Raw genomic sequence first — 21,676 nt, 5'->3', positions numbered from 1 at the left:
ATTGAAACAAGAGGTCACGAGTTAAGGGGCAAAAGTTTAGAAGTAACATAAGGGGGAACTTCTTCAATTGGAGAGTGGTGGCTATGAAGAACGTGCTTCTAGGAGAAGTTGTAGGGGCAGGGTCCATTTTGTCATTTAAGGAAAAATTGGATAGGTATATGGATGGGAGGGAATGGAGGGTTACGGGCAGGGTACAGGTAGGTGGGGCTAGAGGAGAGCAGTTGGTTCGGTGCAGTCTAGAAGGGCCGAGATGGCCTGTTTCTGTGCTGGGTGTATGATAAGAGGATAGGTGAGTTTTGATTCTGGCTCTGTGAAAGGAAATAGGAGTGGTGGGGGGGGGTTGAGAGAGGCCCTTTTTATGGAGAAAAAAGGTGAATGAAAAGGCAGAGATCCTCCGTCTTTAAATTGCACATTTACCTCCATTAAAATGTGAAGGCAGATGGAAGCTGGAGCTGGAGGGGTACACTTAAAGGTGGAGCTCAAGTTCCTCCATAAAATGAATGTCGCTGAAAGCACCTGCAAAGGGGAGGGCTGATGGCATCGCGATGACGCCGTCCACCTGCAACCCAAACGTGAGTTTTAAAGTGCTCAGTATATTCATTACTCTATTCACAAGGGTGATGGTGAAAGGCTTTTGTTCTTTTGGGTGGGAGGGAATGTCTATATTAATTTTTCACTTGCCCGTGCATATGTTTGACGTCACGGTGACAGGCGGCGCTACTGCATCACTTACCCCTCCTCCCTCAGTTCGGCTCCCTGCGCCGCTCTCCGTAAAGGCAATGATGGATCCGCATTATGGGCCATCACCATAAAAGGTAAATTCACCTTTTTATTAAAAAAACTGAGCCGGTTTTAATACGGGGTTGCACCTTAAAAAGCATGCTTGAGAGAGAGAGAGAGAGAACAAGAGGGGACAGGGGGAAGAAGATTGTGGGGGGTGGGGGGGTTGACAGGGCGGTGTCTATCAGAACCAGAAAAGTTGATGTTAATGCCATCAGGTTGGAGGGTCCCCAAATGGAGGATGAGGTGTTGTTCCTCCAGTTTGCCGGTGATCTCAGTCTGGCAGCGCATGAGACCATGAGGAGACACGTCAGCAAGGGAACGGGACGAGGAGTTAAAATGGATGGCCACTGGGGATCCAATCTATTGCAACGGACAGAACCGAGGTGCTCAACGAAGCGACCACCCAGTCTGCATCCAGTCTCTCTCATGTAGACGAGACCACAACGGGGCACTGGGTGCAGTAGATGACCCCCTGCAGATTCACAAAATTAAAACTCTTCAGTTTGTGTGAACTGTCATTTCCTATAGGCTGGTTATCTTTGGAGTACTGCGATCAATTTTGGACACCATGTTGCTGTATGGGAAAGATGTCAAGATGGAGAGGGTGCAGAGAGGATTCACAAGGATGTTGCCAGGACTTGGGGGCCTGAGCTGTAGGGGGAGGTTGATCAGGCTGGGCTTTATTCCTTGGAGCACAGGAGGGTGATCTCATAGAGGATTACAGCCCCTTTTCATTCTGCCAACAACACCCCTCACTCGCCATCCTGCTTCCATTCTCGCCAGCCCCCGACCACTAGCTTAATCTCTCCCACGTCCTCATCTCTCCCACGTCCTCACCTCCCTCCCACTTTCACCAACTGTCTCCCACTCTCGCCAGATCTATCCCAGTTCGTGATATCCCTCCCTCTGTTGCCAGAGCCCCCTCTCCCCAGACCCCTCACAAATTCACCTGGCACCTAGCAATCTTGCCAGCTCTCTCCCACTCTTGCCAACTGCCTCCCACCCACAGCAGATGGCATGGACTCTGGCCAGTCCCTCCCACTCTCACCAGTCCCCTCCCAAACTCGACAGCCCCCTCCCACAATCACCAGCCTCCTTCTACTCTTGCCAGCCCCCTTGTACTCCCACTCTCACCAGCCTCATCTACTCTGACCAGCAGTGGCATCTCCAGGGGAAATAGTGCCTATGGCAAGCACTGAAATTACACCCCCCTGTTAAAACCTACTTCAACCCACAACTATCCCTCGCTGCTGCCACGCCATCTGCTTTACCTTCCATACCTGTCCTCACTGCGGTAGAACCCTAAAGTAGTCATATCCAATGTTGTGTTGGATATATTGAGATATTGAAAAATTATCTACACCTTAAAAAACACAACAGTCATTTCATTTTTAAAAAAAATCCACTGCCTACTTTAAAGGCCAACATTCGCTGAATGAAAGCAATGAGCGGTGTTTCCCGAGCCAGAGTGGAGTGGCCAAAGTTCGGAGTCAGGTGTTGGGAGCTCCGGTGTAAGCTGAGGGGAGGGTCCGGAGTCAGGCATCGAGAGCTCCGCTGTAGGCCAAGGGGAGTGTTTGGAGTAGGGAGTTGGGAGCTCCAGTCACCAGAGCTCCTGACGCCCAACTCCGAACCCTCACCTGGGCAGTTATAGTAAAAGTACTAATGCAAATTATTCTTTCTCTGGTCTGAAAAGTATTCTGTTTGAAATAAATCACACAAGGGGTGTTGGGGTCGTCGGGCTTGGGGCGGGGTGGGGGTGAATAATATCCAGGCTCTGATGGCACATGCATGCCACAAATTGCCAATTTTCCAGGCTCGCTGTGCACACTGTGGTGAATCCCCAGGCGCAAAATGACAACATTTGATGCCAGCGTTCAGACCAGGGCACCAGTGGAAAAGGGGGAACTGGCCTCCCTTCCCTCTTGAGCCAGGCCCCTCCCACCCTTGCCAGCACCCTTTCGCTCCGGACGCTGCAAGATCGGCTGAGTTCCCCCAGCATCACCCTTCCACTCTCAGCCGCCTTCCCCCCCCCCCCCCGTCTCTCTTGGCAGAGATCTCCCTCCCACTCTCCAGCCATCTCAGAACCAATGCAGCCTTGTGCAGGGAGAGATCCACCACATTATTTGGTTTTGAGCATGAATTATAGATAGAGCCATTTTTGTGGACTCCGAAAGTAATTATAAATAATAAACCAGTGAATCCCAGTTAATATTTCTAATAATTGTGGTGGGGGGAAGAATATCAGTCAACTCATCACAGGAGCATGCTGTTTTGGTTATCATAGATTTAATTGATATAGGGAGGCCTGGACTGCAGACAGTGTGTGTAACATGGACAAAACCAATAGTTACAAAGTTGGCTATTATCCTGAATTAATAAAGCCTTTTTATTCACTTGTCCATCCATTCTAAATTCCTATGACAGGTGTTGCATAATACTGTGTTCATTCTTCAAGGGCTCAAGGACAAAGCCCCCTGCGTTGGAAATTAATTGAAATGACGTTCATCCGAATCACCTCAATTTTTGCAATAGCCTCAAATGAACATTCAATGAAGCGGAGGGATCGTCTCCCAATCGCCCCGCCCTCCTCTTTTGCTGGTTCCCTCCGTCTTTTGCAGGCATTCCGATCATGGGGAAGGAAGGGAAAGCTCCCTGGGCTGGTCACATCGCTGCAGTCTTGGGAGAGCTGCGGGGAGGGGTTGGGGGCAGGGAAAGAGCTTTGTACTTTGGGTAGAGAAGCTGCCTTGCTCATTGAGCCCATTGCACAACCCCTCGCGGATGGGGGAGATCACAAGGAACTGATCAGTCTGGATGTTGGAGAGGAGGAGGAAAGAGAAGGACAGCGCAGAATTGGTTCCCACAGTCGTGACAGTAAAAGAGAGAGGGGGGGGAGGGGAGAGAGGAGGGGAGAAGGGAGAGAGGAGGGGGGAGAGAGAGGAGGAGGAGGGGGGAGAGAGAGGAGGAGGGGGGGAGAGAGAGGAGGAGGGGGGAGAGAGAGGAGGAGGGGGGAGAGAGAGGAGGAGGGGGGAGAGAGAGGAGGAGGGGGAGAGAGAGGAGGAGGGGGGAGAGAGAGGAGGAGGGGGGAGAGAGGGGAGGAGGGGGAGAGAGGGGAGGAGGGGGGAGAGAGGGGAGGAGGGGGGAGAGAGGGGAGGAGGGGGGAGAGAGGGGAGGAGGGGGGAGAGAGGGGAGGAGGGGGGAGAGAGGGGAGGAGGGGGAGGAGGGGGGAGAGAGGGGAGGAGGGGGGAGAGAGGGGAGGAGGGGGAGGAGGGGGGAGAGAGGGGAGGAGGGGGGAGAGAGGGGAGGAGGGGGGAGAGAGGGGAGGAGGGGGGAGAGAGGGGAGGAGGGGGAAGAGAGGGGAGGAGGGGGAAGAGAGGGGAGGAGGGGGAGAGGGGAGGAGGGGGAGAGGGGAGGAGGGGGAGAGGGGAGGAGGGGGAGAGGGGAGGAGGGGGAGAGGGGAGGAGGGGGAGAGGGGAGGAGGGGGAGAGGGGAGGAGGGGGAGAGGGGAGGAGGGGGAGAGGGGAGGAGGGGGAGAGGGGAGGAGGGGGAGAGGGGAGGAGGGGGAGAGGGGAGGAGGGGGAGAGGGGAGGAGGGGGAGAGGGGAGGAGGGGGAGAGGGGAGGAGGGGGAGAGGGGAGGAGGGGAGGGAGAGGGGAGGGGGGGGGAGAGGGGGGGAGAGGGGAGGAGGGGGAGAGGGGGGAGGAGGGGAGGGAGGAGGGGAGGAGGGGAGGAGGGGAGGGAGAGGGGAGGAGGGGAGGGGAGGGAGAAGGGAGGAGGGGAGGGAGAAGGGAGGAGGGGAGGGAAGGAGGGGAGAGAGGAGGAGGGGAGAGAGGGGAAGGAGGAGGGGAGAGAGGAGGAGAGAGAGGAGGAGGAGGAGGAGGGGAGAGACACGGTCTGCAGCATATACAGAGCGAGCGGAGGCAGCGCCATTGTCTGTGTGGCAGCAGCCTTGCCTGTTGCCAGGATTCTCCATCTCCATTAAATGCATTGGGAGCTGCAGAGAGGGGCCGTTTGCTCAATGGTCCCCTTCATCACTTGTTTCCTTTTCGCCGTGAAGGTAGGTGCCACGGAGCCTGAGAACGCTTCGAGCAGCATCGACCCGGGCACAAGGAGAAGGGCTGGGGTTATTCTGTTCCATTTATATCAATAATTCGTTCACTAGCACCCTTTTCCCGCCCCCCCCCCTTTTCCCGTCCATTTAAAAAAATCCCAAGGGTCGACTTGGCGTAATATAGGACACAATGAAGCACCTTGACACCGGTTCTAGTGTGGATTTAATCCTGCTTCCTGGACACTTTCTTTCAGAAAGGAAATCTGCTAACAATCAAGCTTTTTATTTTGTAAAATTGTGGGAAATCACAAAAAAACGCAACAAACCTGATGTATTTTCTAATGAACCGAAGGGGCTGTTGCAACGTTGACCCCTTTTTTTTTTACCCCCACCTCCCATTGCATTGCCCTGAAATAGACCCGTTTCCTCCCTTGACTTTTTAAAACTAGTCCCACGCACAGGACTGGTCCTTTGTGGTTCGCTGGTCTGTGTGACTATATTTTGATACATTTGACAAAAGCCCAACTAAGGTTAGATTTTTTTTTGATGGAACTAAATTGGTTCTTGGAGAAGGTGAACATGAAAGAAGCAGAGATGGTTTTCTGTGCCACGCTTGCATAGATTTTTTTACGGGGGGTGGTGGGGTGGAGAGACACTGAAGAGGTACATTTGTGTCAATACAAATCAGGGTATATCAGTCGTCTCCAGATCGATGGCAACGCACCATTGTATCCGTGGATCAGCAATAATGAATAGATATGTTGTATTAAGACTGTATTCTAATAAGTCTGGAAAGTTTCCAGCTTCAATATTTTGTTTAATGGATTGCTACTTTGAAGTCTTCTACAATTAAAAAAAAACTTGCACAGTCCGAATCCTTGTTAATTATATCTAGTAATGTGAGCATTTTTTTAAAAAAACCTTTCTCATCCAATCAGATTGAGTTCAGTTTGAGGGAGTCCCACACAAGAGTTCTGGTCTTGTATGAGACAGAAGCCAAGAGTGTGCCCACTTTAATTTTTTTTTAATTAGCCATACAGCACGGTAACTGGCCATTTTGGCCCATGAGTCTGTGGTGCCCAGTGAACCTACACTTCTGGTACGTTTTGAACGGTGGGAGGAAACCAGAGGCCCTGGAGAAAACCCACATGGACCCGGGGGGAACGTACAAACTCCTTATAGACAGTCCGGTCCCAATCACTGACACCGTAAAGGCATTGCGCTATCCGCTATGGCAACTGTGCCGCCCTTAAAAGTTCCTTTGGATGTGGTAGATGATCTGGCATTCTTCTGAATTAGAGCAAGGAATGTATTCCCTGGGCTCTCGAATAACATAACACAAATGAGTCATCCGCCCAGCATTGCATTGCTATTTGTTGTGTATAAATTGGTTATTATGTTTTGTGCACCTCAACAATGACCACCTCATTGGATGCAAAGGACTTCTGATGAAGTCTTGGCACTGTTAAAGGCTTGATAGATGTACATGTTGAGAGATGGGCAATAAGGGTTAGGTTGGTCCTAATGTAATGAGTTGGCACTCCTGAGCAAGAGTACCAATCACTTCTCCTGGGTTAGGAAAGGGATGGAGCTCTAATTGATCATCCCTCCTTGCTTCTATGTGTTCATGAAATTTATACAGGTAGGAACCTCTGATGTTAAGTGCTCTGAATACACTTGGGTTGAAAATGCTGTCGGTGCCACCATGTAGAATAAATGCTGGTCAGTTCTGTTGAACAGAATTGTAAATGTAATGTGTTACATCAAAATCCACTGTCTCTCCATGTAAATTTGTTTTGCTTTTTTTCACACTAATCCTCATTTTGATGTCAAACCTCGTCCTGGATAAAAGCATGTTAATGTGTAAGATTCCTATTTTGTGATCCAGCTGTGAATGAATTTTCACATGTAATGTGGGCTCAATTATTGAGAGCAGCTGAGCTCTGGGCCCATTTTGCAGCGTGAAATTAAATGTGGAAGAAATACCGTTGCTCTAATAGAAAATGAGGAGAACTGTATCTGGTTTTGCATAATGCAAGATGTGTGTGGTATGAACAGGAATGATAGGCAGTTATTGTTGCATAATGTCCAGGTCAATCTCCTGAACTGGAGTTGACTGCTTGCATGCAGTATTTCATTTCACAATTTTGCTCAAGATACATTTAAATATCTCAAATTAATCGTTGAATTTCAAAAGCATTGGTCGTGCAACTACTTGTGGAATTTTCTGAGCTACAGCCCAGTTAGTAGATTTGTTGCCATGGAATCAGACGGTGCTGTGTTCAGAATCGCTCTAGAGACCAGCAAAGCATGTATGGATTTTTACACAGAAATCAAGGAACGGCCGCTCACACAGCACTTTTAGACTGTCTTCCTGCGTGGCAGAGCTTGTCGGAGGGGGGGAAACATCGTATTCGTTAGCCCAGTTTCTCATGGAGTGCCTGCGGTCAATTTACACTGCAGCTGCTCCGTAAAAATGTGTCGGGGTCTTGGTGGAAAAATTGCGGGATGGAATTTAGCAAATACGTTTGCGGAAATGTTCTGCTTCTCTGCGGCTGTGTAAAAGTGCCTGTTGATTGAGGGAGGGTGTTGGAGCATTGCCTTTCAAAAGTCACTAACCCAGATGGATACAAAAGCCACGGAAAACAAAAGCAGGGACCAATTACCCCCTTGAGCTGCTTTCTCCAACAAAGACACTCGAGCACTTACCTGGCTTATCTCCAGGCCCTTGGTTCCCATTATCTTCCTCAGCCCCGAGAATAATGACTCCTAACCCGCAATGTTCTCCCGAGAGGAAATTCCTCCTCATTGGTATACCACCAACATATCACATGAGAGACCAGGGGAACCAACACAATCAACCTTGCTACACCACCATGAAAAATGCATACTGAGCCAAACCATGACCACACTTCGGTAAGTCTGATCACCTGGCTGTACTTCTACTCCAGAAGTAAGGTCGAGGGAGGCGGATGAGCGTCTGCCGGACTGCATTGAATCGGTGGACTGGAACATATTCAAGAACTCATCCGTGGACTTGAATGAATATTCAACAGGTGTCACTGACTTCATCAGGACCAGGGTGGACGAGTATGTGCCCATGCACACATACTGATTGTGCTCCTTAACCAGAAGTCCTGGATGAATCCGAGAATTTGCAACCTGCTGAGAATGAGAACAAGGCCAGGGATGGGAATCTTTACACAAAATCCAGATTCAACGTGCAGAAAGCCACCTGTGAAGCAAAGTGGCCATTCCAGGGGAAGCTAGAGATGGAGACCAATAGATGCCAGCTATGGCAGGGAGTGCAGGCCATTACAGCCTACAAAGTGAGGTGAACACTATAGATGGCTGTGATGTTTCACTAACCAATGAGCTGAATACTTATGTCTGCTTTGAGAAGAAGCAAACAGTGCCTACTAGAATCCTTGTGATATCTGTCTCTGATGGTAACGTCAGAACATCATTCAAGAGGGTGAACCATCGCAAGGTGTTAGGCCTGATGGCATACCTGGCAAGGTACTGAAAATTTGCTCCAACAAACAAGCCAGAGTGTTCACTGACATTTTCAACCTCTCATTGCTGCAGTCAGAGGTTCCCACCTGCTTCAAAAGGACATCAATCGTTCCGGAGCCCAAGAAGAGCATTGTGAGCTGCCTTAATGATGATCACCCAGGAGCACTATCTTCTACTGTGATGAAATGCTTTGAGAGGCTGGTCATGGCCAGAATAACCACATACTTAAGCAAAGATCTGGACCCATTGTAATTCGCATCGCTTCACAGCAGATGCAATATCACTGGCTCTCTACTCAGCTCTGGAACACCTTGAAAACAGCAAATCATACATACGGCTGCTCTTCATTGAGTACAGCTCGGCCTTCAATACCATTATTCCCTCAGTGCTGGTCAAGAAGCTACAAGCTCTAGGCCCATGTACCACACTGCCACAACTGGATCCTTGACTTTCTCATGGGAAGACCACAGTCAGTACGAATTGGAAACCACATCTTCTCACTGATTATCAACACAGGTGCTCCCAAAGGATGGTGCTTAGCCCACTGTATCATGACTGTGTGGCCAGATACAATTCCAATGCTATCTACAAGTTTTCTGATGACACCACAGTTAATGGCAGAATGAAAACCAACAATGAGGAAGTGTACAGGATGCCAACCTTGCACTCAACATCAGCAAAACCAAGGAGATGATTGTGGATTTCAGGAGAAAGTCAGGGGAACGCATTCCAGTCCTCATCAAGGGCTCAGTAGTGGTGAGGGTCAAGAACTTAAAATTCCTGGGTGTCAACATCTCTGAGGATTTGTCCTGGAGCCTCCACATTGATGCAATCACAAAGAAGGCTCGCCAGCGGCTATACTTTTTAGATATCTGAGGAGATTTGGTACGTCACTGAAGACTCTCATAAACTTCTACAGGTTGAGAGCATTCTGGCTGGTTGTATCACTGCCTGGAATGGAGCCACCAACTCTCAGGTCAAGAATAAACTCCAGAGTGTGGTTAACTTGGCCTGAGACATCACAGGCACCAGACTCCACTCCATTGAGGACATCTACATGAGGCGGTGTCTTAAAAATGCAGCCTCTATCCTCAAAGACCCCCACCACCCAGGCATGACCTCTTCACTCTGCTGCCATCGGTGAAAATGTATAGGAGCCTAAAGACGAGCACTCAGCGGTACAAAGACAGCTTCTTCTCCACTGCCATCAGATCAATGAACCAAAGACACTGCCTTACTTTTTGTGCACTATTTTTTTAATATAGTAATGTTGTAAGATCGTTCATAATATAAATGTTTGCGCAATGATGCTGTTGCAAAACACCGTATTTCATGGCTTGTTCATAGATTCTGGTCATTAGTGAACGAGCCATCATCCTGATGCTACACCTTCAAGCCCTAGATTTTCCCCCACCAGGGTTAATGTTCTCAAAGTCTACCTTGCTAAAATGTGTTTGAATCATAAACAAAAAATGGAAATTGCTGGAAGAGTACCGCAGGTCAGTCAGCACCTGTACAGAGATAAACAGGCAATGTTTTAGAACTGGAGAATGTGGGTAGATAAATGCATTCTAAGTTGCAGAGGTTGCCAAGAACCAATAGAATGTGTGCGATAGTGTACAGATCAAAGGTGCTGTGGTAACAATTACTGTAGAGAAAAAACTGCCTCTTGGAGACGAGAGAACAATGAAACAAATTCCACATACATGGAAGGAAGAAAGGTGACTTAGCAGTGTTGTATTCGTTGGACTGTATTGTAATGTGTGTTGTTATGTGTATAAACCAACAAGGTCGGGTCAGATACAGCAATGAGCTCTCTGAACCCTTCTCCATTAACAATGGCGTGAAGCAAGGCTGTGTTCTCGCACCAACCCTCTTTTCAATCTTCTTCAGCATGATGCTGAACCAAGCCATGAAAGACCCCAACAATGAAGACGCTGTTTACATCCGGTACCGCACGGATGGCAGTCTCTTCAATCTGAGGCGCCTGCAAGCTCACACCAAGACACAAGAGAAACTTGTCCGTGAACTACTCTTTGCAGATGATGCCGCTTTAGTTGCCCATTCAGAGCCAGCTCTTCAGCGCTTGACGTCCTGCTTTGCGGAAACTGCCAAAATGTTTGGCCTGGAAGTCAGCCTGAAGAAAACTGAGGTCCTCCATCAGCCAGCTCCCCACCATGACTACCAGCCCCCCCACATCTCCATCGGGCACACAAAACTCAAAACGGTCAACCAGTTTACCTATCTCGGCTGCACCATTTCATCAGATGCAAGGATCGACAATGAGATAGACAACAGACTCGCCAAGGCAAATAGCGCCTTTGGAAGACTACACAAAAGAGTCTGGAAAAACAACCAACTGAAAAACCTCACAAAGATAAGCGTATACAGAGCCGTTGTCATACCCACACTCCTGTTCGGCTCCGAATCATGGGTCCTCTACCGGCACCACCTACGGCTCCTAGAACGCTTCCACCAGCGTTGTCTCCGCTCCATCCTCAACATCCATTGGAGCGCTCACACCCCTAACGTCGAGGTACTCGAGATGGCAGAGGTCGACAGCATCGAGTCCACGCTGCTGAAGATCCAGCTGCGCTGGATGGGTCACGTCTCCAGAATGGAGGACCATCGCCTTCCCAAGATCGTATTATATGGCGAGCTCTCCACTGGCCACCGTGACAGAGGTGCACCAAAGAAAAGGTACAAGGACTGCCTAAAGAAATCTCTTGGTGCCTGCCACATTGACCACCGCCAGTGGGCTGATAACGCCTCAAACCGTGCATCTTGGCGCCTCACAGTTTGGCGGGCAGCAGCCTCCTTTGAAGAAGACCGCAGAGCCCACCTCACTGACAAAAGGCAAAGGAGGAAAACCCCAACACCCAACCCCAACCAACCAATTTTCCCTTGCAACCGCTGCAATCGTGTCTGCCTGTCCCGCATCGGACTGGTCAGCCACAAACGAGCCTGCAGCTGACGTGGACTTTTTTACCCCCTCCATAAATCTTCGTCCGCGAAGCCAAGCCAAAGAAAGAAGAATAAAGAACTATATTGTTCAGAAGGTAATGTGTGCAGGAACAAAAAGAAGACAATGACAGAAGTTGAGGGCAAGCAGCTCGAAAAATAAAGTTGTCCAAGTGTTAAGACCACACGTGGTTGTTTGTCTTCAAAGAACAAACAAAACATGGTGTCAGAAGTGTATAAGTAAGAAAAGACAATAGTTCCTGTCATAGATAAGTTAAACCCCCTCACACCAATGCAGTTTACTAGCAATCTAACTGATAAGTGGAAACACTTCAAACAGTGGGTCAACATATTAGAGGCTGAAAACTACCAAACAATAAAACACCGGGAGAGGACGGACTCCCAATAGAATTCTATAAAACATTTAAAGACTTATTAATTCCTCCTCTCCTGGAAGTAATGAACCAGATTGAAGAAACACAAAACATGCCAGATTCATGCAAAACAGCAATAATTACAGTAATACCAAAGATGGGGAAAGATCCGCTAACACCAGCATCGTATAGACCAATATCTCTACTCAACACAGATTATAAGATAATAGCTAAACTATTAACAAACAGATTGGCCGACTGTGTACCAAAAATAGTAAAACTAGATCAAACTGGATTTATTAAGAAAAGACGAACAACGGACAATATCTGTAAGTTAATTAACTTAATCCATTCAGTACAAGGAAACAAGACGCCAACAGTGGCAGTTGCCTTAGACGCAGAGAAAACCTTTGACAGAGTAGAATGGAATTATTTATTCAAAGTACTACAGAGGTTCAACCTACCAGAGAAATATATTAATTGGATTAAAGCATTATATAAGGGACCATTGGCGAAGGTGACAGTAAATGGATATATATCAAACCAATTTAAATTAAGCAGATCAACTAGGCAGGGATGTCCATCATCTCCCTCACTGTTCGCGTTAGCTATAGAACCATTGGCAGAACTGATAAGAACAGAAAATAAAATGAGGGATAAAAATAAAAGCAAAGAAATATAAAATCAGTCTATTTGCAGATGACATCATAGTATACTTAACAGAACCAGAATTATCAATAAAAGAATTACATAAGAAATTGAAGGAATATGGAGAAGTATCGGGGTACAAGATCAACGCAAATAAAAGTGAAACAATGCCAATGAATAATGCAGATTTCACAAAGTTTAAGAAAGAATCACCATTTAAATGGCAAACACAAGCAATCCGATACCTAGGTATTTAACTAGATAATAATCTAGGCCATCTATACAAATTAAATTATCAACCATTAATGAAGAAATTACAAGACGACTTAGAACATTGGAAAGATTTACCACTAACACTGATAGGAAGGGTAAATTGCATTAAAATGAACATTTTCCCAAGGATACAATACCTATTCCAATCGTTACCAATTCACCTAACAAGAGAAATTCTTCAAGGAGCTAAAGAAAATAATAAGGAAATTCTTAAGGAAAGGGGGGAAACCGAGGATAACGCTAGATAAATTAACAGAATGGTACAAACAAGGGGGCTTACAGCTACCAAACTTTAAAAATTATTATAGAGCAGCACAATTAAGATACCTATCAGATTTTATCAAACAAGAGAAAAACCAGATTGGACCAGATTAGAGCTAGATATAATAGGGGAGAAGGTACCTGAACATATACTATATAAGTGGGATGAAAAGCTGGTGCAACATAGGAATTCACCAGTGCTGCACCATCTGCTCAACATTTGGAAGAAGATTCACGCAGAAAGGAAAAGAACAAATTACCAACTACCAAAATTAATATTGACGCAAAATCAACTAAACCCTTTCACAATAGATAACCTTTCCTTTAGAGAATGGGAGAGAAAAGGGATCAAAAGAATAGAAAATTGTTTTTCGGGAAATAAATTATTATCTTTTGAACAAATGAAGTGCAAATATGGTATAACTCATGGTACAATATTTGCATACCACCAACTGAAAACCTACTTGAAGGACAAATTGGGAAGCAGGCTGAGGTTACCAGAAGGAAGCAGTTTTGAATATGTGATTACAGACACAATGATAATTAAAAGATTTATAACAAAACATGTACATCAAACTGCAAGAGATAAAGAACGAGGAAACAAGCTGTAAACCCAAACAAAAATGGGAACAAGATCTAAACATAAAGATAAAGAATGAAACATGGGAAAAGCTATGCTCCAGAACTATGAGAAATATAATAAACACGAGGTTACGCATGATACAATATAATTGGTTACACAGGCTATACACCACGCCCCAAAAGTTAAATAAATGGGACCCAACAGGCTGTAAGAAGAAAACGGGAACAACAGTACATGCAAGTTGGGCATGTGAGAAAGTGGAAAAGTTTTGGGAAGATCTAAATCAGGTATTAAATAAAATCACAAAACGCAACAATTTTCCAAATTATAGGAAAAATCCAGAGATCTTTCTTCTAAGTAATATAAGAAGTAAAGAACTTGGACTCGATTTGGATGGAGCACAAAAAAGATTTATTATGATAGCCTTAGCTGTAGCAAAAAAATGTATTATGTCAACCTGGAAATTAGAAGATAGCCTGAGAATACAGCAATGGTACAGAGAAATGAATAAATGTATTCCATTGGAAAAAATAACATATAATTTAAGAAATAACATCATAGTATTCGAACAAATTTGGGAACCGTACATGGAACACAACAGAGAAGTCCTACCGCGGACCTCCACCACATAAAATGACAGAAGGAGAAGAAGACGAAATGAACTGACCCAGTAGATGACACAAATTTCTTGTTTATTTTCATCGTGTGATGACATTGTTTAATGGTTTTAATTTATCATATATGTTGAACGTTGAGTGAGTGTGGGGGGGCGGGGATGAAGGAAGAAGGGAAGGGGGAAAAGGGGAGAAAATAACACTGTATATTCAAGAGGGAAATGTTTGTGTGTATTTTGGTCAGTATGGTTCATAGTGTGAAAAATTTAAAAAAAAATTAGAGGCTGGTGGAGCGGGAGAGAAGATAGAAAACTGAAAGCATCTATATCTCTACACGTGATGGGTGAAGATGCCATGGACATCTATAACAGTTTTCACATTGATGATGCAGCTTTCACATTGGACATTCTGATGACAAGATTTGAGGAGTATTTTGTTCCAAGTAAAAACGTCACATTTGAGAGATTCAAGTTTTTTCTCCTGTGACCAGAAACAAGGTATGAGCTTCGGCCAACGCTTAGCCGAGCTTCACACGCTGATATTAACAATCTGGATGTAGGGGTAGAGAATTGGATAAGCAAGTTTGCGGATGACACAAAGATTGGTGGTGTTGTGGACAGTGAGGTAGATTACTGTAGATTAAAAGGTGATTTAGGAAGGCTGGAGATGTGGGCTGAGAAATGGCTGATGGAATTTAATACAGAGAAATGTGAGGTGCTGCATTTTGGAAAGGCAAATTTAAATAGGTCATATACATTGAATGGTAGACAATTGAGGAGTGCAGAGCCACAAAGGGATTTAGGAGTTATGGTAAATAGTACCCTCAAGGCTGATACTCAGGTAGATGGTGTAGTGAAGAAGGCATTTGGAATGTTGTCCTTCATAAATCGGAGTATTGAATTCAAGAGTAGGGAGGTTCTGATGAAATTGTACAAGGCATTGGTGAGGCCAAATTTGGAGTACTGTGTACAGTTTTGGTCACCAAATTATAGGAAAGATATAAACAAAATAGAGAGAGTGCAGAGAAGGTTCACGAGAATGTTGACAGGATTTCAGGGTCTGAGTTACAAGGAAAGGTTGTGCAGACTGGGGCTTTTTTCTCTGGAGCGTAGAAGATTGAGAGGGGACTTGATAGAGGTGTTTAAGGTTTTAAAAGGGACAGACAGGGTAAATGTCTGTCTGTAAATAGGCTTTTTCAATTAAGAAAGGGGGAGATTCAAACTAGAGGACATGGTTTAAGATTGAAAGGGGAAAATTATAAGGGGAACATGAGGGGAAATTTCTTTACGCAGAGGGTGGTGGGGATGTGGAATGAGCTTCCGACAGACGTGGTTGAGGCGGGATCATTGGTTACATTTAAGGAAAGACTGGATCATTACATGGATAGGAGGGGACTAGAGGGGTATGGACCGGGTGCTGGTCAGTGAGACTAGGAGGGTGGGGATTTGCTACGGCATGGACTAGTAGGGCCGAACTGGCCTGTTCTGTGCTGTAAGTGGTTATATGGTTATATATGGTTAAATATGGGAATAAGAATCCTTTTGCAAAGTGCTGCAAAGCGGGGGCTACCAAGAGGAAGGTGTACACAGTGGATGAAGAAATGGATGAATTCTTCATGGATTCACTCCAGATTGCAGCTGCTGGTAAAATTAAATGGATCATTCCAGTGACTGTGAATGAAACAGTAGTTCCATTTAAGCTCGATACCGGAGCACAGATGTATCTGTTATCTATGGATGATTACAAGATCTGCACCGTAAAGAGCAAGATTTATTCAGTAAATTAAAAGTGAGAGGCTACACTGGAAAGAACATCCAGTAAAAGGGGGCTGTTAGGTGTCCTTCAAACACCAAGTCACAGCTACAGATTGTCGAAAGTGAGTACACCCAATATTAGTCTGAATGCATGTGAAGAGCTCAACTTGGTGAAAAGAGTTTTCATAGGATTAGGGATCAGCCATGATCTTATTGAATGGCGGAGCAGGCTCGATCGGCCATTTTTGGCCTATTCGTGTTCCTACTTCCAATGTTCCTATGTTCCTAGTGGCTTCACAGACCGAAGATCTATGAAAGTACGCAGATGTCTTTGAGGAGCTTGGATGTTTACCTGGTTTACACATGGTCCACATAGATGAGACAATTCCTGTTGTCCACACCTGCAAGAAAGTCCCATTTGCATTTAGAGACAAACAAGAACTAGCATGCATGGAACAGATGAAAGTCATACAGAAAATTGAAGAACCTACACATTGGGTCATCGTGCAAAAGAAAAATCGAGCATTACTTAAATGTCTGGACCCAAGAGATTTCAATAAAGCCACCGAGAGAGAGCATTTTAAATTGCCAACAAGGGAGGACATCATGTCCTGGTTTGCGGGCCAAGTGATTTAGCAAGCTCGATACATCATCAGGGTTTTGGCAGATGAACCTCGATGAGGTAAGTTCGAGACTATGCACTTCCAATACTCCACAAGGAAGATACTGCTTTCTTTGGCTACCATCTGGGATCTTAGCTGCACCAGAATTCTACTGTAAAACCATACACGTGATCTTTGGAAGTATACCTGGGGTCGAGACCATGATGGATGACATAATTTTACAGGGGTCCACCAAGAATGAACATGATGCATGACTAAGGCAAGTGCTTGACATGATTCGGAACGCCAATTTGAAGATAATGTGAGTTTGGTGTAAAAACACTGACCTTCGTAGGAGACGTCAAATCTGAACTGGGAGTGAAGCCTGATCCAAGAAAGGCATCAGCCATTGAGAATTTAGTTAGGCTCCCAAAACAGAGGAGGTGAGATGTTTCTTGGGGATGGTAACTTATCCAAGTTCAACCCTCATCTGTGTCAGCACCACTTGGGTCACTCCTTGAGCAGAAGAAAGAGTGGATCAGGCCAAACGCTCAAGAAGAGTGCTCAAAAAAAAAGTCCTAACAGAAGAGCCTGTACTAAAGTTTTATGATTCAGAAAGGTGCCCCAGGATTTCAGCTAATGCATCCCAATGTGGCCTTGGAGCAGTCCTACTGCAACAGCACTAGGACACATGGGAACCTGTGGCCTGTGCATCTAACAAGTGCAGAAGCCAACGAGAAAGAGCTGCTTGCCAGCACTTGTGCGTGCGAAAGGTTCCTTCAATGCATTTATGGACAAGCTCTTGAAGTGGAGACAGACCATAAACCATTGGGCGCAATGATGTCCAAACCACTGAATGACGGTTCCATGAGAGTTCGGCGCATGTTGATAAGGCTGCAAAATACAATGTGAACATGATCTGCATGCCAGGAAAATACATGCTTGCAGCTGATGCCCTGTTTTGAGGGGTTGACCAGAAAGAAAAGAGTGACCAAGAGGTTAATGCAAAGATACAGGCCTATGTTGACGTGATTATCACCTCATTTCCAGTATCCAAGGATAGAACAGATCAGATAGATGAAAGAGCTCAAAGATACAATACAGAAAGGAAAGCCACCAGCTAAGAATGACTGTCCAATGGGTATTTGGGATTATTGGGTATGTCGAGATGAATTGTCCGTTGTGAAAGGTATGGTCTTCAAAGGGATCAGGTTTGTGATTCCAGCGTTGCTACGCAAGGAAATTCTCCAGTAGATATACAAAGGACATCTTGGTGAGAAAAATGCAAACGTAGGTGATGAGAGGCGATATACTGGCCAAAAATGAATCAAGACATAAGTTTCATGCCCCCCCACGTCTCCATTGGGCACACAAAACTCAAAACGGTCAACCAGTTTACCTATCTCGGCTGCTCCATTTCATCGGATGCAAGGATCGACAACGAGATAGACAACAAGCTTGCCAAGGCAAATAGCGCCTTTGGAAGACTACACAAAAGAGTCTGGAAAAACAACCAATTAAAAAACCTCACAAAGATAAGCGTATACAGAGCCGTTGTCATACCCACACTCCTGTTTGGCTCCGAATCATGGGTCCTCTACCGGCATCACCTACGGCTCCTAGAATGCTTCCACCAGCATCGTCTCTGCTCCATCCTCAACATTCATTGGAGCGATTTCATCTCCAACATCGAAGTACTTGAGATGGCAGAGGCCGACAGCATCGAATCCACGCTGCTGAAGATCCAACTGTGCTGGGTAGGTCACGTCTCCAGAATGGAGGACCATCGCCTTCCCAAGATCGTGTTATATGGCGAGCTCTCCACTGGCCACCGAGACAGAGGTGCACCAAAGAAGAGGTACAAGGACTGCCTAAAGAAATCTCTTGGTGCCTGCCACATTGACCACCGCCAGTGGGCTGATATCGCCTCCAATCGTGCATCTTGGCGCCTCACAGTTTGGCGGGCATCAACCTCCTTTGAAGAAGACCGCAGAGCCCACCTCACTGACAAAAGGCAAAGGAGGAAAAACCCAACACCCAACCGCAACCAACCAATTTTCCCTTGCAACCGCTGCAACCATGTCTGCCTGTTCCGCATCGGACTTGTCAGCCACAAATGAGCCTGCAGCTGACGTGGACATTACCCCTCCATAAATCTTCATCCGCGAAGCCAAGCCAAAGAAAATATAGACCAAAGCAGCCAAACCAAACTGCGTACACCTCACCCTGTACCTCACAGGTCGTTCTTCAAAGTTCGAGTAGATTTGATTGACTGTAATGGGAAAAGTCGTATAGTAGTAACAGTGGAAGCAACGCTGCAGTCAACATCCAGCAAAGCACTTATCGCTTTCATGGAGGCATGGAGTTCCATGTGAAGTATTATCAGACCAAAAAGGACAGTTAAACTACTTCCGAGATTGATTGAATGCTGTTGAGTGGAAAGAGACTGGCCATGGAATGTAGATACCCTTGTTATGTAGACATAGTATTGTGTTTGGGATTTTTTTTAAAAAAAGGGAAAGATGTGGTATTATGCATGTATATAATAAAGACTTACATTTCCCAGCAGGCAATGTGCGCAGGAACAAAAAGTAGACTGACAGAAGTCGAGTGCGTTGTTGGTTCAATCAGCTCGAAATAATAGTTGTTTAAGCATTAAAACCACGCAAGGTTTGTTCTTCCTCAAGGAACAAACATTAAATAATATACCAGATGAGAGCCCATGGGATTTCAGGAACAATATTAGATTGGGTGGAGCATTGGCTGATGGGTAGAAAGCAAAGGGCGGGAATAAAGGGATCCTGTTGGTTGCCGGTTACTAGTCGTGTTCCCCAGGGGTCGGTGTTGGGGCTATTTCTTTTTACAATGTACATTGATGATTTAGATAATGGGTTGAATGGTTTTGTGGCCAAGTTTGCAGATGATACCAAGATGAGTGGTGGAGAAGGAAGTGTTGAAGAAACTGAAAGCCTGCAGAGAGACTTGGACAGTTTAGGAGAGGGGGCAAATAAATGTCAGATGAGATACAATGTTGAGAAATATACCGTTGTACATTTTGGAAGAGGAAATAAACAGACAGATTATTATTTGGATGGGGAGAAAATTCAAAATTCACAAGTACAAAGGGACTTGGGGGTCCTCGAGCAGGATACCCTAAGGGTTAACCACTAGGTTGGATCAGCAATCAATTAAGTGAATGCTATGTGGGCATTCATTTCAAGAGGAATAATGTACAAGAGTAAAGAGGTGTTGATGATGCTCTGGTGAGACCACATTTGGAGTAGCTGCGTGCAGTTTTCGGCCCCTTATTTTAGAAGATATGTAATGATGTTGGAGAGAGTTCAGAGAAGATTTACCAAGATGATTCCTGGAATGCAAGGGCTAACATGAGGAACGTTTAGCAGCTCTTGGACTGTATTCATTGGAGTATACACGAATGAGAGGGGATCTCATAGAAACCTTTCAAATGCTGAAATGTTTGGACAGAGTAGATGTGAATAAGATGTTTCCCTTGGTGTGTGAATCCAGGACAAGAGGGCACAGTCTTAGAATGAGAAGCTACTCATTTAAAACAGAGATGAGGAGAAATTTCTTTAGCTAGAGGGTCGTGGATTTGGGGAATTTGTTACTACATACAGGTGTGGAGGCTGAACCATTGGGGAGTTTAAGGAGGAGATTGATTGATAGGTATCTAAATAGTCAGGGCATCAAGGGATATGGGGAAAAGGCTGGAAATTGGAATGAGATGTGAGTACAGGTTATCTCAGGGTGGAGTTGAGGTGGAATGGGCCAAATGGTCTCCTTCTGTTCCTTTATTTTGTGATCCTGTGAAAAGACTGCAGATGCTACAAACCCAAAGCAAAATGTGGGAAGCACTGTGTGTTGGGTAGCGACTGTGGGGAGAAAAACTAATCCAAAAAAATCTGAGATTATTGGACCCAATATGAACTAACAGAGGGTTGAAAACCAAATCTGATTTAATAAATAATCATATTATACAAATCTGACCCTAGGTGGTGTCTTGGTGTGGTTTGCATGTTCCTCCCCCCCCACCCCCTCCCCCCCCCCCCCCCCCATCCGTGACTGCATAGATTGTTTCCTTCATCCAGAAATCCTACATTTGGTCGGTTAACTGCCTGTGAGAGATTGAAACTGGGCTAAGGTGATAGATCAGTGGAAGATTTGGGTGACTGGATGCTTGATGGTTCCGAGCTCAGTGGTCTGAAAAGCTTCATTATGTGAGGCTCTGAACCAATTAGCAAATGTCTTTTCCAACACCTTGATCAAAAAAATTCCCATCCTAATCTATCAACCTCCTTTTCCGCACCTAAAGCCACTTCCACACTTCAATCTCTCCTCTTTTGTGCCAAATGTAAGTAGTCTGGTTACACAATATGCAGACTTTTTTTTACAAACCTTGCCTGATCCGTATTTTTCAGCTTTTGTAAAATGTTTTGTCAGCTTATTTGCTAAAATTTTTGCAATCATCTTCTTACCTGCATTTAACAATGAAATGGTATTAATGATATTAATGTTATCGCTGAAGGAAAAGATTCTGGGAGAGTGTGTTTCTGCCACCTGGGCTAATGCATTCATATGTATTTTTGACATCGAATTTTTAAAATGCAATAAAAATATTGAAAAAAGAAAAGGTTTCCTGAAAGAAAATTGGCAATTATGAAAGACAATTGAGCACACTGATAATTTAAGATTTGCTGTACCACGTCGGAAGTTGGAGAAATGTTAACTTTGAATTTATCATGTTTAATCGCATACTGGTGCTGACAGTATCAACTGACCTAAAAATGCTTTGTTCTAGATTTTCATTTGAACTCAGCATCACATACCTTTCGTGTCAATGGCCAACAATAGTTGGCCAGCACTGATGAATTCCTGATTCCACGGTCGCAACGTCCTGGTGAAACCTTTCATCGTGTTCGTCACTTCCTGCACCAAGATCAGCAGGGAGGAAATCCGAGTGCGAATGCAGGAAATGAATTTTTAATGGCCTATTGCACTTCATGGTGGAAGTAGATTTGAAATATGACAGAAAAATCACAAAAATAGGTTGTATTTTTTTTAAAAAAAGGTACGTGATAGGAACATTTTAAGGTAATTTTTTTGTGATCCGCAGCCAAAAATCCATAAAATACGCCTGAAAATATTCAGGAAGCAAAAAATCTTTGAGGCCAAGTGTTATAGTCAGAAATCTGGATTTCTGTTCCTTCCACTATCTTGCCTCTCAAAGATGGTTCTAATA

At 45.2% G+C, this 21,676-nt stretch overlaps 1 protein-coding gene across 2 annotated transcripts in view; it reads left to right on the top strand.

Moving 5' to 3' along the window:
* Window positions 1-4,746: 4,746 nt before the first annotated feature.
* ptpro (protein tyrosine phosphatase receptor type O) overlaps window positions 4,747-21,676 on the top strand; it is a 141,369-nt gene continuing 124,439 nt past the window's right edge. For both annotated transcript variants that reach the window (XM_069909377.1, XM_069909376.1), the window contains exon 1: window positions 4,747-4,836. In XM_069909377.1, coding sequence (XP_069765478.1) covers window positions 4,762-4,836 — 75 coding nt within the window. In that variant the 5' untranslated portion in view covers window positions 4,747-4,761. The remainder of the gene's footprint in view (window positions 4,837-21,676) is intronic.

The sequence above is a fragment of the Narcine bancroftii genome, chromosome 13, assembly GCF_036971445.1.
Source record: "Narcine bancroftii isolate sNarBan1 chromosome 13, sNarBan1.hap1, whole genome shotgun sequence".
Classification (NCBI taxonomy): Eukaryota; Metazoa; Chordata; class Chondrichthyes; order Torpediniformes; family Narcinidae; genus Narcine; species Narcine bancroftii.
Note: the sequence above shows the minus strand (reverse complement) of the source record. Positions and strands in the feature narration are given on the sequence as shown.